Source organism: Grampus griseus (genome assembly GCF_964374135.1).
Source record: "Grampus griseus genome assembly, chromosome: 7".
NCBI classification, from domain to species: domain Eukaryota; kingdom Metazoa; phylum Chordata; class Mammalia; order Artiodactyla; family Delphinidae; genus Grampus; species Grampus griseus.
Genome location: NC_139001.1, coordinates 46,839,162 through 46,856,607, shown reverse-complemented (window position 1 = coordinate 46,856,607; position 17,446 = coordinate 46,839,162). Strand labels below are relative to the sequence as shown.

The 17,446-nt window shown below is 34.9% G+C and overlaps 1 protein-coding gene across 1 annotated transcript in view; it reads left to right on the top strand.

The window, feature by feature from the left end:
* FAM171B (family with sequence similarity 171 member B) overlaps positions 1-17,446 on the top strand; it is a gene marked incomplete at both ends in the record, with an annotated part of 62,269 nt that overhangs the window by 32,763 nt on the left and 12,060 nt on the right. Inside the window, 3 exons of the mRNA XM_082658870.1 lie at positions 2,391-2,624; positions 7,474-7,566; positions 10,536-10,694. Of these exons, the coding sequence (XP_082514996.1) occupies positions 2,391-2,624; positions 7,474-7,566; positions 10,536-10,694 (486 nt within the window). The remainder of the gene's footprint in view (positions 1-2,390; positions 2,625-7,473; positions 7,567-10,535; positions 10,695-17,446) is intronic.

The window sequence follows — 17,446 nt, the reverse complement described above, 5'->3', positions numbered from 1 at the left end:
GCTTAGTTGACCTTTTAGTACCAGATGCTCCTGAATTTTTCTATTAAAAGTAATGATAGTAAGGACTGCTCACAAATAATTTAACCTCCCACAAAGGCTTTTTATTATTAAAAATGCCGAGAAAGTAGAGGTGTGGATGAACATCAGTTATCTATATTTTTCCTTGTAATCTGTTCTCCATATTTACATTTGAATATATACAAAGTTGTTTTGGAAATTAACCATTTTTAGATATACTAATGGAACCTCATTTTAAGGTATGACTCTACAGGAGTCATTTTTTCCCCCAGTTCTTCCCATTTCCATGCTCTAAAGTGGGACTAGAGTAGCTTTTAAGGGTATAATCAGGCAATTGTAGTGCAATAAGAGCACAAGCTTTGAGGAGAGACTGCGGCAAGTTTGTGTCTGGTTTCCTCCATGGCCAACTTACAAACCGTGCTAACCTGCAGTTACCAATATATGAAATGAAGACAGTCGTATCTATCTAACGGGGATGTTTTGAAGAGAAAATGGAATGATGCACTTAAAAATTAACACAATGCCTGGTTCATTAACCGCCAACACATTTTAGTTCTTATTAGAGTTAATTATTATCATGTATGAGGAAATATATGAAAAATATGTTTGTGTCTAAATATGTAAAGAATTGTGTTTGGATAACATTTAACCTCATTTTTTGATTCTTAAAAGGTTAAGGACTATTTTATAACTTGCTGAATGATACCTTTCCTAGGACTGGGCAGTTACAGTGGTTCTATTTGTATTTAAAATATCTTTGTATGGTCAAAAGCAATTTAAAGTCTAGCTTATCTTAACAAAAAATAGATACGGTGTGACAACAGTTTTGTAGCAATATTGCAACTCAATCATTGTTGACTAGGATTTTTTACCTGACGTGATGTTCTTGCTAAAAATTCTTTTTAAAAAATGGGTTTGTTTACACAAATGCATAACAGCATAATTAATCCTTATGAGATGTTTCTTATTGAAGTACTCATGTTTATGAAGTGGTCTCCAGTTGTGAAGTAATAATTTTTGTTATAAATAACGATACTAACATTAGATGTGACAACCAAACACTGTACTGAGCACATTATTTGCATTATTTTATTTTACTAGCTCAAAATAGTTGCTATCTCCTGATTTTACAGATGAGCAAATGGACCGAGAGGTGAGTAACTCACCCAAAGTCACATGTCTAGGGAATGGCAGAGATGGACCTTGACTGGCTGCAGAGCCCATTATGGTAGAAGATAAGGCATCTTTAGCAAAGGTGTTACAGGTTACAGGTGATACAGGCTTTGCAAAGGCATTTCCATGATGGTAAAAGTTCTTTTGTAGCCAAACATTATCATTGGTAAATGCATGGACACATTGTCAAGATCTATAAGGCTGGAGGTTTAAGTAGAAAAAGCTTTAATTCTTATTTTCTTGACTTTATTATTTTCACATGTTGTATCTATATATTTAATGGATAATGTTTTTTTATATTTTAGAAAAAGGGTTTTTTTTTTAACTTAAGTATAGTTGATCTACAATCTTAGTTTCAGGTATACAGCATAGTGATTCAGTATTTTTGCAGATTATGTTCCATTATAGGTTATTACAAAGTAACGGCTATAATTCCTTATGCTATACAATACCTTCTTGTTGCTTATCTATTTTATAGATAGTAGTTTGTATCTGTTAATCCTATACCCCTAATTTGTCCCTCCCCCTTCCCTCTCCCTTTTGATTACCTTAAGTTTATTTTCTATGTCTGTGAATGTGTTTGTTTTGCATATACATTAGTGTTATTTTTTAGATTCCACATATAAGTGACATCATAGTATTTATCTTTCTGACTTATTTCACTAAGCATAATATTCTCTAGGTGCATCTGAGATTCTGTTTTGATATTTTGTAATTTGGAACTAAAACGCATCCCCTGCTTTCCAGACAACAGAACAAAATAAAGGAGCTAGCCATGCACTAAGGGGTTTGGTGAGATGGCATTTTATTCTAAGACCTTTGACTGTATTTTAAATTAGTATTAAATCTATATAACTTGATAATATTAGAAATTAGTAACATAAAGTAAAAATTATTTTCCTAAAGCCAGAAACTCTTTCCATTATTCACTGTTCTCCCTTCTTCTTCTAAATGGCAGAGAAAATGGAGTGATAATCCTGCGCCGTGTTAATAATAAATTCAAATTTATTCAGTTTTAGGGAGAATAATGAATTTGTTGGAATGTTTAACACCTCTTTCTATCCATCCATGTGTATGTATTTCCTAAATTTTTCAACAGTTTTGTACTGTTGGTTCAGGTGCCTTAAATGACATTTTAAAGTATAGTGACATATGCTTTCTAGGATATAACGTGCTGCGATTTTCTTTTTCTCTTCCAGTGTCTGTATTTATGCTGAAGGTCCAGGTGAATGACATCATCAGTCGTCAGTACCTGAGTCAAGCAGTTGTAGAAGTGTTTGTAAACTACACGAAGACAAATTCCACAGTAACTAGAAACAATGGAGCAGTGTTGATAAGAGTACCCTACAAGTTAGGACTCAGCCTAACCATTATTGCTTACAAAGATGGCTATGTGTTGACACCTCTGCCTTGGAAGACTGGAAGAATGCCAAGTAAGCAGTTAAACAATGTTTTGCTTTCACTAAATGTAAATGATTTTTTTCTCTTGTTCTGATAAACCGAAAATGAGACTATGTGAAGCCAATATAAGGAGGTAGAAAGGCGTGCCAGTTTGAAGAAAACATGAAGGTCTTTTTCCTTCTACAGAAGCTTGAAGGAATCCCGAGCTACAGCTCTGCTCTGGCACAAAGCTTGTCTGCAGGTGGCGGAGAGGGGTGTGGCATGCCCAAAGAATTAGTTAGAAGCAGGATAGTAAAGTAAAGTAAATTATCTGGCCCAAAGTAAAGTAAAGGGCCAGATAATTAAAGGACAGTCTCAAAAGATAAGATGAACAGTTTAGATTTACGTGACGAATAATTTAGAAACTGAATTTACAGTGTATAAAGAACAGGGCAACAGCAGGGCTAAAATGGATTCAGGGAGCCTGGCTATGAAGCTGTGGTTGTGCTGCTGGACAGTAGCCTGATGTAAGAAAGGAAATGGAAAGGAGAGGTGAGAGTACAAGAGGCATACTGGAGAAAGAATTATTAATTATTGTGGCAATCATTTCACAATATAAAAACATATCAAATCATCACATTGTACACCTTAAACTTACATGATGTTAGCTGTCAATTATATCTCAATAAAGCTGGAAAAAAATTGGTAGGAGTGATTATAACTAATTGAATACTGGGAAAATTGGCCATACAAGGTACCAGAATACAAGTCTGATTGACTGGAAGGATGATACATTAGGTAGTCAATCTTTCTAAAAATTTTATTTTTTATTGTGGTGGTTCTTGTTAGGTTTTAGATATTTTATTTAGTTTCATAATGGAAACATTTGAATTCCTGAACTATTTAAATTTAGAATGAGAAAGAAAATGAAAAATGAATTAGATAATTTAATAAGACTCATGTGAATAAAATTGTAATAAAATGACTGGAAAATCCAGATAAGGATGTATTTGAGGTGACTTCATGGTATCAAATGCTTTAAATTTTTTTAAAGACAGAAATTAAGTACAACTATTCATTCAACAAAAGTGAGAAAAATAATGAAAGAAGAAACCAACTAAAATGGGAAAAAGGAAATAAAAAGATTGAAGTAGATTGGCATATATTAGAAAAATATAAAGAAATAATTGACAAAGTGTTAGTTCTTTGAAGTAAATTATACATACATCTAGCTAATTTAAACAAAAATGAGGGAAATAAAAGATAAAAATATATAAAAGCTTTAAAAATCATAAAAATTATCAAAAAATTTGGCAATAATCTTAAAAATCCAATAAAACAAACAATTTTGTGATAATATAAATGGTATATTGATTTTAGATGAGGTAGATTAATAACCATGGGTAAAATGTTCTGGGTAAAAATAACTTCAAAGGCTATAAGGAAAAGTGCCCCAGATCATTTTACCGAATCAGTACAGCCTTGATTCTGAGACCTAACAAAGGTAATACAAAATTAAATGCCCTCATGTGTGCATACTGTCTCTCATATACACACACCTCTCTATTGACCAGTCATACTTATAACTCTAAATGTAAAATTCCTAAACAATACAGAAAAGAATTTCACCATTATTTAAATATAGGATACTGTCAAGACCAAGTAGGATTTTTCTTCTTTGCAGAACTATAAGGATGTCAAACTTCATTAATTTTATGTATCATATTAGTAGAACAAATTAGAACTAATATGTGATAATATCAACAATTGCCTGAAATGTTGCCTGAAATGCATTTTATAAGTTCACCATTCATGCCTAACCAAGAACACACTCTTTAAAAACTAGGACCACAAAGATATCCTTAGGTATCTCAAAATCATACTTAACTGTAAAATATTAGAGGTGATCCTACTAAAATAAGAAACTAAACACAGATGTCTATATTATTTTACATTGTAGTAGAAGTTATTATCAGAGCAAAAAGATATTAACAGATTAAAAAAAGGGAATAGCTATTAGGAAGGAAGAATCAAAACCATCTTTTCTGGTTATGATCATATCCCTGGAAAACTACAAATAAGTATTGCTACAAATCAATACATGTTCTTATATACCAGAAGTAATAACCAATTAGGAAAAATAATGAAATCCCTCTCAGAACAACAAGAACAAACAAAATATGCAGGGAAACCTACAAAAAAAAGTGAAGTAACTGTGGGGAGGGAAAATAAAACTACCAAATGTTACTGATAGACCTAAAAAAAAAAAACCAAATCAACTAAAGCACCAGAAACTGGAAAAATATTTTTTCTTAGCTTGAACATTGTAAAGATTTGAATTCTTCCCAGATTAATTTATAGATTTAATGCATTAACAAAACACTTGGCAAAATAACCCTTAAAGAACAGATGTGTCAAAATACCTGAAATCTTGTTTTAAAAGACGATTTACTAGAGGCAATTTGCCATTCCAGATAACTAAAATATATAGCTACAGAATTAAGTGATATTGTACTATGATTTGTAATGTGGTACAAATCAGATACTAGTAGGCATAAAAAATATAATCTATGATAGGAATCATAAATCATTGAGGAAAAAGCTGAATATTCAAAAAGTAATATTGGGATACTTTGGTTAACTATTTGGAGTAAATTAATTTGAATCCATATTCCAAAATATATTGCTCAGAAAGTTAAAATATGGAAAATTAAATTATATTAAATTTAATAAACTATCTTATTTTTTTAGGATGGTCTTTTTAAACTGAAAAGCAATGAAAGATGTCATAAAAGGTAGATTTCCCCATAATTTTAAAAAGTAGTAAAAAAATATATGAAATAATAAGGAATGATATCCTTAATGTGTTAAGAATTCATACACATCAGTAAAAAACCAAGGCCCTGCCTAAATAAGGTGAATGGATAAAATCATGACTTAGTTTTCAAAACAGGAAATACAAATGATTAGTAAATACGATAAAATATTTTACCTTCCTAATAATCCAAGTACGCCTCCAAAATACACATTTCTTAGATTTTTTTCACTTTAGAAACATTTTTAAAAAGTGAACATACTCAATATTGACAAGCTGGGCAAGACGGCCATCCTCAAACACTGCTGGTGGGAGAAGTCGGCAGTGTTATCTGGATAACAACTTTGAAATGTGTGTGTCAGTGTCTTCGAAATCTTCATCATCATTGACTGCTGGGAATATATCCTAAAAACAAACATGCAAATAAAGTGGACAGATATCTGTGCACAAGGATGTGGAGTCAAATATTATTTTGTAATAGTGAAAATGGAAACAATCTAAATATACAGTATTGTACAGTGTGGTGGTTAAGTGAATCTTGATACTTTAAGAAATATGTGACCTTGAAAATGTTATGAAAGTTTCTATTGAGGAACAGAAATGCTTACAATATTATTTTAAGTGAAAAAGCAGGGTGAAAATATTCTGTATACAGTATCATACTCCCTCTTTTTAAAAACAAAATCACAGGAAAAATCCAGGAAGAGCTACACTGAAATACTAATAGTGGTTGTCTCTGTGGTGGTATTGTGATGACCATCATTTTCTTCTTTCCTTTTCTGTATTTCTCAACTTTTCCAGAGTGGATATATATCCCGTTTATAATCAGAAACATTTTTTAAAGTCAAAGGAAATCTGAATCCAAGTTTAAGTGACTTTCTGAAAGATTCTCCTCAGGTTTAATAGAAAAGCCCTTTTTAACCTACCTGGGACTAAGAAAGTATCCAAATATGGGATACAATCATCTCGGGTCCAAGCTACTACCCTAACCACCTCCTCTCCAATCTAATACATCTAACAATCCATCTAAATGTTAGTGTATTCTCAATTAAAATTACTTTCATTTGGTAGTCCTCTATTCCTACTTAAGAAAAAAGTATATTATTTTACATCCACCTATACATCATTGTATACTTTTAATATTTTATCCTGTCTTTTCCGTATTTCCTTTACAGCTCTTTGAAATATCTCCAAATTTTAAAAGTATTCTCATGCAAGTGTGTTTTATCCTTTCTTAAGTGACTTAGGGGTATTGTATCATTTCTGTTGATATTTACTTGCATTGCATGGAGGAGAGAGATCAGTGAGAACTTGAACTCTAGGTGATGCCTCAGAACTTATTTTTCTTTCGCAGGATTGGTCAGCTTGTTTGATTTGGTCTTGCTTATAAAACGATGGTCTTTTGTCCCTGCCTCTTGTTCCTGATCTTGAAAGAATTTAGTTGTCTTTCAGGGGATCTGCACTTACTCATCCCACCAGGCATTTCAGGTGCCTACTCCTGTAGGCGGGTCCAGCCCCATCCTCCCTACTACTAAAAGTTGCCTCTGGATCATTTTATGTGTTAAACTGTTTCTTCCTTTGGCAAAGCACAGTCTGTTTGGTGAACCACACTGTGAAGAAGAGCACTGCACCTTTGTATGGGAAGTTAAAAAAGAAGAGTGGATATACTCCCCATCTGAGAGAACCTTGAATCGTGGGGCCAGGAAAAAACGGCTTAAAAATTATTCAGTATAAGAAGGAAATAAGTAACGATTATATAGAGAAAATAGCAGAGGGTTGTTTAAGCATTTAACTTGACCAAATATATCTGGGGTTAGTTAGAGAACATTATTAGTCACCTTGGTACAAACTACTTACAAAATTTTAAAAAATTAGTAAAATAGTGTTGCCAAATCGTCTCACTTTATTATGTTCCTTTTTTTCCTCCATCATATTATACATGCATTCTTCCTTTGTTTTGAATTGCTTTTCCCATCACAGAACTTCTTTTTCCCCACAATTTTAGGACCTGCCAGAGCAGAACTATATTTGTCCCAGTTTTCCCCCCCATGTCTAATAAAATATCCTAATTATGCTATATTTCACAGTATATTCATCAGTTACACTTTCACTGTTCCCGCAAAGCCAAGCAAATATATGGCTATTTGAAGACACTGTTTTAATTACTGGAAAATTAGCTGGTAAGTACACCACTTCTTACTTAGCTAGTAAGTAAAGAGACTATATTGTGACTATATTGTATAACTGTACTTCTTCACCAGTGGATCAGTGTTGATTATAAGGTGGGAAAAATCTAAGTTGATCAGGGATGATTAGTACTGACTATAAGTTGATCTGAACTGATTCTTATTTCACTATCAAACTATGGCATTTGTGTGTGTGTGTGTGTGTGTGTGTAGTGGGAATCATTCTCTCTTTTACCATTTTAGCCACCCCCGGTAGAACATCTGACTTGCAGAAGTACTGGAAAGAGTCCCTGAACTGCTTTCCAAATCACATCTCTCACTGAGCTTTAGTGGTTGGTGAAATTGGGAAAAGGACTCAGATCTCTGGGGCTTTCTAGTTTGCAGGTCACCTTCATTCCTGCCTCTGACATTAATCTTGCTGCCTGTGTGGGAAGGGTCTGAGGCTGGGGAGTTAAGTATCTGCTTGGCAGACATGATTTGCCCCACTCACATATCCCAAGGGCAGGAATACGGGAAGCGTGATTTGGGGTCTGATTCAAGCTGTGTCCTCCAGCTCTGCTTTACCAACCACGAAGATGACAGTTTTATCCTTACCTCACCTCCTTACCCCCTTAACTAGTCCCAGCATTTTGTGACTCTTAACTGCATATTATGTAAAACCTCTATAAATGACAATAATTGGCTTTTTTGTTTCTTTTGGGAAATTAATGTTGAGAACTAAAGCATAATAAGAATGACTGGTAAAGGCAGAAAACCTCAAAGTCCAATACAAGAGTCATGGTAAAAAGAACTGTTTTTGAAGTTCTCTTCATCTTCAGAAGCTTATCTTATTTAGTCCTAATGTATTAAAAAAGAAAGCCTAACACTATCATTTGGAAAAAATTAACTAGGGCTTGATTAATCTTAGAGTAATTTACTGAGCAAGGCAGTAGAATCTCTTACTCTTGCACTGAGTTTGCCGGTGCATGGCAGAATGGGTGGATGTAGCGTTGAGTATGAAAGGTGGAAAGTAAATAGGAAGTACATGTTTGCAGAGAGAGGCCACATTGTACACTGCTGGGACCTTAGTGAAATCAGGTTCTCCACAGTCCTGCTTCATTTGTTTGTTTTGGTTTTATCTTGACACATCCTACTCCTTCCTGGATTCTTCAAACCCCATCACAAATTGTAATTTCTGCTGGGTTATATGAAAAGGGTCAGCGTGAGCATGTTCATGTACCACTCCTTTGCCACTGTACGAAGCTGTGGTGAGCTCTCCTCTGTCTGGGTGGCACTGCACATCCCACGTGCCCATCTCTGTGAGAACACTGTGAGCCCTCTGGAATTCCTTTTACTGCCTCATTTCCCTAAGAGTTGACCTATTGGTGAGGCCAACCAAGAAGGGATGGATGTTTCTGATGATGTTAAATCTTTCCTTAGGAAAGTACGCATCCTCACTTCTTAACTTCCAGAAAACGTTAATATTTTTCCTTCTAAGATTTTTATCAGGAAGTTGTTCATTTTGTGTAGTGAAAAGTATGTTAGGCCTGTGTGTAAATATATTTGTAGTAAAAGGAGCAGCAAAAATTGGGAACTTCAGGAATGTGTAAAACCTTAGAGAAGTTCAGTTAGACATTTCCTTTAGTGTACATGTTTTCAGTTGTAAAGAAGTTTGGATTTTCATCATAATTAAGCCACACATTTTAAAAAAGTAAGTTGTAGATAGTACCTGTAAGGGATCAAAAGGTATTACATTGTTCCCTCAAAGCAATTTAACAAGGATAATATAGATGTGTTGTTTTTTTCTTTATATCCCTTAACTGTTTATTTTCCAGGTACCATTTTTCTAGCTTCATACATAAATGATAAATAAAACAATGTAAGATAATTCTCAGTCAGTGTATAGTTTATTTTTTATTGTCATGTAACTCTTTAAAAATGGATACTTTTTTCATCCTAAGAACTTAACTGATTGTTTCTGATAATTTTTAGTTTTAATGATATGAGTTGACCCTTGAATTGTTAAAGATCTGCTGAATACAGAAAAAAATCAATATTGTCCCTGGGTTCTCGATAAATTAGAGGATAGTCAATTCAAAGTTATTTACATGAGATAATATTTATAAATTGAATGCCTGGCATTTGAAAAACTTTTAATGCATGTTTAATTGCCTGATGCAGAAACCTACCCACTTAAGTATATGGCTTATCATCAAAGATACTTTCTGTTGCAAGTTGCTGAAAACCCAACCCGCAACTAGTTTAAGCCCAAAGGAAGCACTTATTTATTGCTCAAATGATTGATAAGTGTAGGAATGGGACCACCTTTAGACATGGCTTGATCAGGGCTTCAGCTGAAATAATTGAGAACTAGTTTTACTCTTTCTGTTTCTCAACTCTGCGGTCCTTAAATATTGTCTCATTTTCAAAGGAGCTCTCATTTTTGGTCACAAGATGGCTTTTGCAACTCCCAGACATATATCTGCTCACATAAAATCTAGTGGGGAATAGAAGGTCTTTTCCCCTAGAAGTCCAAGCAAAACTCACATTTTATCTCATTAACTGTGGTTGTCACAAGTCCCATAGTTCAACAAATCACTGTGACCAACAGGATAATGAGATGCTTTTGATTGGTTTCAGCCCATTCTGGCATGCACCATTACCTCTACTCTTGTTACAGAAATGAAACCCCAAGTGAACCACATGGGTCAATGTGTGGTTCCCTAGAAGTGAAACTCAAAGGGTGAAGAAATTCTGGGCGAGTGAATCAAGCACTCTCTAGGCTAAAGGTGCCTTGTATGATCTAAAGAAAGGGGCATTTCTTATTTATTCAGATCTGAATATAAAATAATAATTATAATTAGGAAATGTCAGTAATGTTTTAGAAATAACTGGTTCACTTAGAGTAAAATGTCCTGACCAATAGTGCTGTGCTTAATATGCATTTGTTTTGTCTATTTGCTAATGAGGTTTCCTTTTTCCAGATGCCAAATCTCAACCAAGTGTTCAGTTTTCAAAAGCCTTAATTAGACTACCCAACAGCCATCACATTAGCAACGTTACAGGCTACCTTACAGTCCTACAACAGTTTTTGAAAGTGGATAATTTTCTGTATACGACTGGAATTACTCTCAATAAGTCAGGTATTTTCTAATTTTTTATAATCTAATCTATTTATAAAAACAGCACATAAATCTCTCATCAAGTACTATTTATTTAGATGTCTGAAATTCATTTAAGCTTTGGAGGAGACATGTCACTTTTGAAACATAAATATAGTTATTAAAGTGTTTATAGGCAGTCCCTTTGATCCAATGAAAGATTATACCAGTCTTCTGCATACATTATTTCAAATTAATAGAGAGTTTAATTTACAGGATATTTTTATCCAAAGGAGGTAATCAAGGTATAGAAAATAGTAATGATTATTGTATAATTTTGCAAATTAAAAAATATTGAAAGTAGAAATTTGATTAAGAAGTTTACATATATATTATAATTTGACCTATTCATTCTTATCAAATTGATCAGCAGTGTCAATAATCGTTAGATATAAAAAAGTTTATAGATTAGAGTAAGCAACTGGAAATTTTTCTTTTCAAATATATTTGATATACTCTGAGTAAAACGGTAATATTGAAAAGTACTTTTTACATTCAGCAGCACTAGTACACTTACATAAGGCTGTCATGACCTACATTACGAAGATGATGGAATCTTACACTTTATTTAACAATTAACTTATGAATGACACCTGTAAAAACTGTATCTTCCCTCTGTACATCCACACTTGTTCTACCATTTCTACCAGTTGTTGCAATTAACAAACTCCACTGTTTTTATTTTTTTATTATTATTTTTTCACTTTGAGTTACCGTGTATTTTGCTAAAACTTTAAAAACTTTACAAGGTTATTTTTTTAACATCTTTATTGGAGTATAATTGCTTCACAATGGTTTGCTAGTTTCTGCTGCACAACAAAGTGAATCAGCTATACATATACATATATCCCCATATCCCCTCCCTCTTGCTTCTCCCTCCCACCCTCCCTATCCCACCCCTCTAAGTGGACACAAAGCACTGAGCTGATCTCCCTGTGCTATGCGGCTGCTTCCCACTAGCTATCTCTTTTACCTTTGGTAGTGTATATATGTCCATGCCACTCTCTCACTTGGCCCTTCCCCCTCCCCATGTCCTCAGTCCATTCTCTACGTCTGTGTCTTTATTCCTGTCCTGCCCCTAGGTTCTTCAGAACCTTTTTTTTTTTTTTTAATTCCATATATATGTGTTAGCATACAATATTTGTTTTACTCTTTCTGACTTACTTCACTCTGTATGACAGTCTCTAGGTCCATCCACCTCACTACAAATAACTCAATTTCATTTCTTTCTATGGCTGAGTAATATTCCATTGTATATATGCACCACATCTTCTTTATCCATTCATCTGTCAATGAACACTTAGGTTGCTTCCATGTCCTGGCTATTGTAAATAGTGCTGCAGTGAACATTGTGCTACATGACTCTTTTTGAATTATGGTTTTCTCAGGGTATATGCCCAGTAGTGGGATTGCTGGGTCGTATGGTAGTTCTATTTTTAGTTTTTTAAGGAACCTCCATACTGTTCTCCACAGTGGCTGTATCAATTTACATTCCCACCAACAGTGCAAGAGGGTTACTTTTTCTCCACACCCTCTCCAGCATATATCATTTGTAGATTTTTTGATGATGGGCATTCTGACCGGTGTGAGCTGAAACTTCATTGTAGTTTTGATTTGCATTTCTCTCATGATTAGTGATGTTGAGCATCCTTTCATGTGTTTGTTGGCAGTCTGTATATCTTCTTTGGAGAAATGTCTATTTAGGTCTTCGGCCCATTTTTGGATTGGGTTGTTTGTTTTTTTGTTATTGAGCTGCATGAGCTGCTTGTAAATTTTGGGGAATAATCCTTTGTCAGTTACTTCATTTGCAAATATTTTCTCCCATTCTGAGGGTTGTCTTTTGGTCTTGTTTATGCTTTCCTTTGCTGTGAAAAAGCTTTTAAGTTTCATTAGGTCCCATTTATTTTTGTTTTTATTTCCATTTCTCTAGGAGGTGGGTCAAAAAGGACCTTGCTGTGATTTATGTCATGGAGTGTTCTGCCTATGTTTTCCTCTTAAGAGTTTGATAGTGTCTGGCCTTACATTTAGGTCTTTAATCGATTTTGAGTTTATTTTTGTGTATGGTGTTAGGGAGTGTTCTAATTTCATTCTTTTACATGTAGCTGTCCAGTTTTCCCAGCACCACTTATTGAAGAGGTTGTCTATCTCCATTGTATATTCTTGCCTCCTTTATCAGAGATAAGGTGACCATATGTGCGTGGCTTTATCTCTGGGCTTTCTATCCTGTTCCATTGATCTATCTTTCTGTTTCTGTGCCAGTACCATACTATCCTGATTACTGTAGCTTTGTAGTATAGTCTGAAGTCAGGGAGCCTGAATCCTCCAGCTCTGATACTCTTTCTCAAGATTGCTTTGGCTATTGGGGGTCTTTTGTGTTTCCATACAAATTGTGAAATTTTTTGTTCTAGTTCTGTGAAAAATGCCATTGATAGTTTGATAGGGATTGCATTGAATCTGTAGATTGCTTTGGGTAGTAGAGTCATTTTCACAATGTTGACTCTTCCAATCCAAAAACATGGTATATCTCTCCATTTGTTGGTATCATCTTTAATTTCTTTCATCAGTGTCTTATAGTTTTCTGCATACAGGTCTTTTGTTTACTTAGGTAGGCTTATTCCTAGGTATTTTGTTGCAGTGGTAAATGGGAGTGTTTCCTTAATTTCTCTTTCAGATTTTTCATCATCAGTGTATAGGAATGCAGGAGATTTCTGTGCATTAATTTTGTATCCTGCTACTTTACCAAATTCATTGATTAGCTCTAGTAGTTTTCTGGTAGCATCTTTGGGATTCTCTATGTATAGTATCATGTCATCTGCAAACAGTGACAGTTTTACTTCCTCCTTTCCGATTTGTATTCCTTTCATTTCTTTTTCTTCTCTGGTTGCTGTGGCTTGAACTTCCAAAACTATGTTGAATAATAGTAGTGAGAGTGGGCAACCTTGTCTTGTTCCTGATCTTAGTGGAAATGCTTTCAGTTTTTCACCATTGAGAACGATGTTGGCTGTGGGTTTGTCATATATGGCCTTTATTATGTTGAGGTAAGTTCCCTCTATGCCTACTTTCTGGAGGGTTTTTATCATAAATCGGTGTGGAATTTTGTTGAAAGCTTTCTCTGCATCTACTGAGATGATCATATGGTTTTTCTCCTTCAGTTTGTTAATATGGTTTATCACATTGATTGATTTGCATATATTGAAGAATCCTTGCATTCCTGGGATAAACCCCACTTGATCATGGTGTATTATCCTTTTAATGTGCTGTTGTATTCTGTTTGCTAGTATTTTGTTGAGGATTTTTGCATCTATGTTTATCAGTGATATTGGCCTGTAGTTTTCTTTCTTTGTGACATCCTTGTCTGGTTTTGGTATCAGGGTGATGGTGGCCTCGCAGAATGAGTTTGGGAGTGTTCCTCCCTCTGCTATATTTTGGAAGAGTTTGAGAAGAACAGGTGTTAACTCTTCTATGATGTTTGATAGAATTCCCCTGTGAAGCCATCTGGTCCTGGGCTTTTGTTTGTTGGAAGATTTTTAATCAGAGTCTCAATTTCAGTGCTTGTGATTGGTCTGTTTATATTTTCTATTTCTTCCTGATTCAGTCTCAGAAGGTTGTGCCTTTCTAAGAATTTGTCCATTTCTTCCAGGTTGTCCATTTTATTGGCATATAATTAGTTGCGTGCATTAATCTCTCATGATCCTTTGTATTTCTGCAGTGTCAGTTGTTACTTCTCCTTTTCATTTCTAATTCTGTTGATTTGAGTCTTCTCCCTTTTTTCCTTGATGAGTCTGGCTAATGGTTTATCAATTTTGTTTATCTTCTTAAAGAACCAGCTTTTAGTTTTATTGATCTTTGCTATCGTTTCCTTCATTTCTTTTTCATTTATTTATGATATGATCTTTATGATTTCTTTCCTTCTGTTAACTTTGGGTTTTTTTGTTCTTTCTGTACTTGCTTTAGGTGTAAGGTTAGGTTGTTTATTTGAGATTTTTCTTGTTTCTTGAGGTAGGATTGTATTGCTATAAACTTCTCTCTTAGACCTGCTTTTGCTCCATCCCATAGGTTTTCGGTCATCATGTTTTTATTGTCATTTGTTTCTAGGTATGTTTTGATTTCCTCTTTGATTTCTTCCGTGATCTCTTGGTTATTTAATAATGTATTGTTTGGCCTCCATGTGTTTATATTTTTTACAGATTTTTTCCTGTAATTGATATCTAGTCTCATAGCATTGTGGTCAGAAAAGATACTTGATACAATTTCAATTTTCTTAAATTTACCAAGGCTTGATTTGTGACCCAAGATATGATCTATCCTGGAGAATGTCCCATGAGCACTTGAGAAGAAAGTGTATTCTGTTGTTTTTGGATAGAATGTCCTATAAATATCAATAATTCCATCTTGTTTAATATATCATTTAAAGCTTGTGTTTCCTTATTTATTTTCATTTTGGATGATCTATCCATTAGTGAAAGTGGGGTGTTAAAGTCCCCTACTATGATTGTGTTACTGTCAATTTCCCCTTTTATAGCTGTTAGTATTTGCCTTATATATTGAGGTGCTCCTATGTTGGGTGCATAAATATTTACAATTGTTATATCTTCTTCCTGGATTGATCCCTTGATCATTATGCAGTGTCCTTCTTTGTCTCTGGTAATAGTCTTTATTTTAAAGTCTATTTTGTCTGATATGAGAATTGTGACTCCAGCTTTCTTTAGATTTCCATTTGCATGGAATATCTTTTTCCATCCCCTCACTTTCAGTCTGTATGTGTCCCTAGGTCTGAAATGGGTCTCTTCTAGACAGCATACATATGGGTCTTGTTTTTGTATCCATTCAGCCAGTCTGTGTCATTTGGTTGGAGCATTTAATCCATTTACATTTAAGGTAATTATTGATGTGTATGTTCCTATTACCATATTAATTGTTTTAGGTTTGTTATTGTAGGTCTTTTCCTCTCTTGTGTTTCCTGCCTAGAGAAGTTCCTTTAGCATTTGTTGTAAAGTTGGTTTGTTGGTGGTGAATTCTCTTAGGTTTTAATTTCTCTGTCGCATCTGAATGAGATCCTTGCTGGGTAGAGTAATCTTGGTTGTAGGTGTTTCCCTTTCATCACTTTAAATACTTCCTGCCACTCCCTTCTGCCTTGCAGAGTTTCTATTGAAAGATCAGCTGTTAACCTTATGGGGATTCCCTTGTATGTTATTTGTTGTTTTTCCCTTGCTGCATTTAATATTTTTTCTGTGTATTAATTTTTTGATAGTTTGATTAATATGTCTCTTGGCGCATTTCTCCTTGGATTTATCCTGTATGGGACTCTCTGTGCTTCCTGGACTTGATTGACTATTTTCTTTCCTATATTAGGGAAGTTTTCAACCATAATCTCTTCAAATATTTTCTCAGTCCCTTTCTTTTTCTCTTCTTCTGGGACCCCTGTAATTCGAATGTTGGTGCATTTATTGTTGTCCCAGAGGTCTCTGAGACTGTCCTCAATTCTTTTCATTCTTTTTTCTTTATTCTTCTCTGTGGTAGTTATTTCCACTATTTTATCTTCCAAGTCACTTATCCATTCTTCTGCCTCAGTTATTCTGCTATTGATTCCTTCTAGAGAATTTTTAATTTCATTTATATTGTGTTGTTCATCACTGTTTGTTTGCTCTTTAGTTCTTCTAGGTCCTTGTTAAACGTTTCTTGTATTTTCTCCATTCTACTTCCAAGATTTTGAATCATCTTTACTGTCATTACTCTGTATTCTTTTTCAGGTAGACTGCCTATTTCATCTTCATTTGTTTGGTCTGGTGGGTTTTAACCTTGCTCCTTCATCTACTGTGTATTTCTCTGTCTTCTCCTTTTGCTTATATTACTGTGTTTGGGGTCTCCTTTTCACAGGCTGCAGGTTTGTAGTTCCCATTGTTTTTGGTGTCTTCCCCCCGTGGGTAAGGTTGGTTCAGTGGGTTGTGTAGGCTTCCTGGTGGAGGGGACTGGTGCCTGTGTTCTGGTGGATGAGGCTGGATCTTGTCTTTCTGGTGGGCAAGACTGCGTCCGGTGGTGTGTTATGGGGTGTCTGTGAACTTATTATGATTTTAGGCCGCATCTCTGCTAATGGGTGTGGTTGTGTTTCTGTCTGGCTAGTTGTTTGGCATGGGGAGTTCAGCACTGGAGCTTGCTGGTCATTGAGTGGAGCTGGGTCTTAGCGTTAAGATGGAGATCTCTGGGAGAGCGCTTGCTGATTGATATTACATGAGGCTGGGCCAGGAGGTCTCTGGTGGACCAGAGCTTGGCTCTCCCACCTCAGAGGCTCAGGCCTGACACCCAGACAGATCACCAAGACCCTGTTAGCTACACGGCCAGGTACGTGGGCAGTTTCTTGCCTTTTGGGAAGTCTGAGGTCTTCTGCCAGCATTCAGTAGGTGTTCTGTACGAGTTGTTACATACATGTAGATGTATTTTTGATGTATTTGTGGGGAGGAAGGTGATCTCCACATCTTAACTCCTCCGCCATCTTGAACGTCCCCTGGCAATTATTTTTTTTTAACTTCTATTTATTCCACTCTTTTTAAAATCACCTCAGACAATATGTAATTTTTATGGTTTCCCTTGAGTCAAATTTTTGGTCCATATCGTTTGGGGAGTAGTCAGAAATTAGAGTAATAAGCATATAGATGTTATGGTTAGATAGGCTTTTTTTTTCTTTTTTTTCCTAACTTGCTGTAGCTGATGCTTTTGATACCCCAGCCAGATGACCC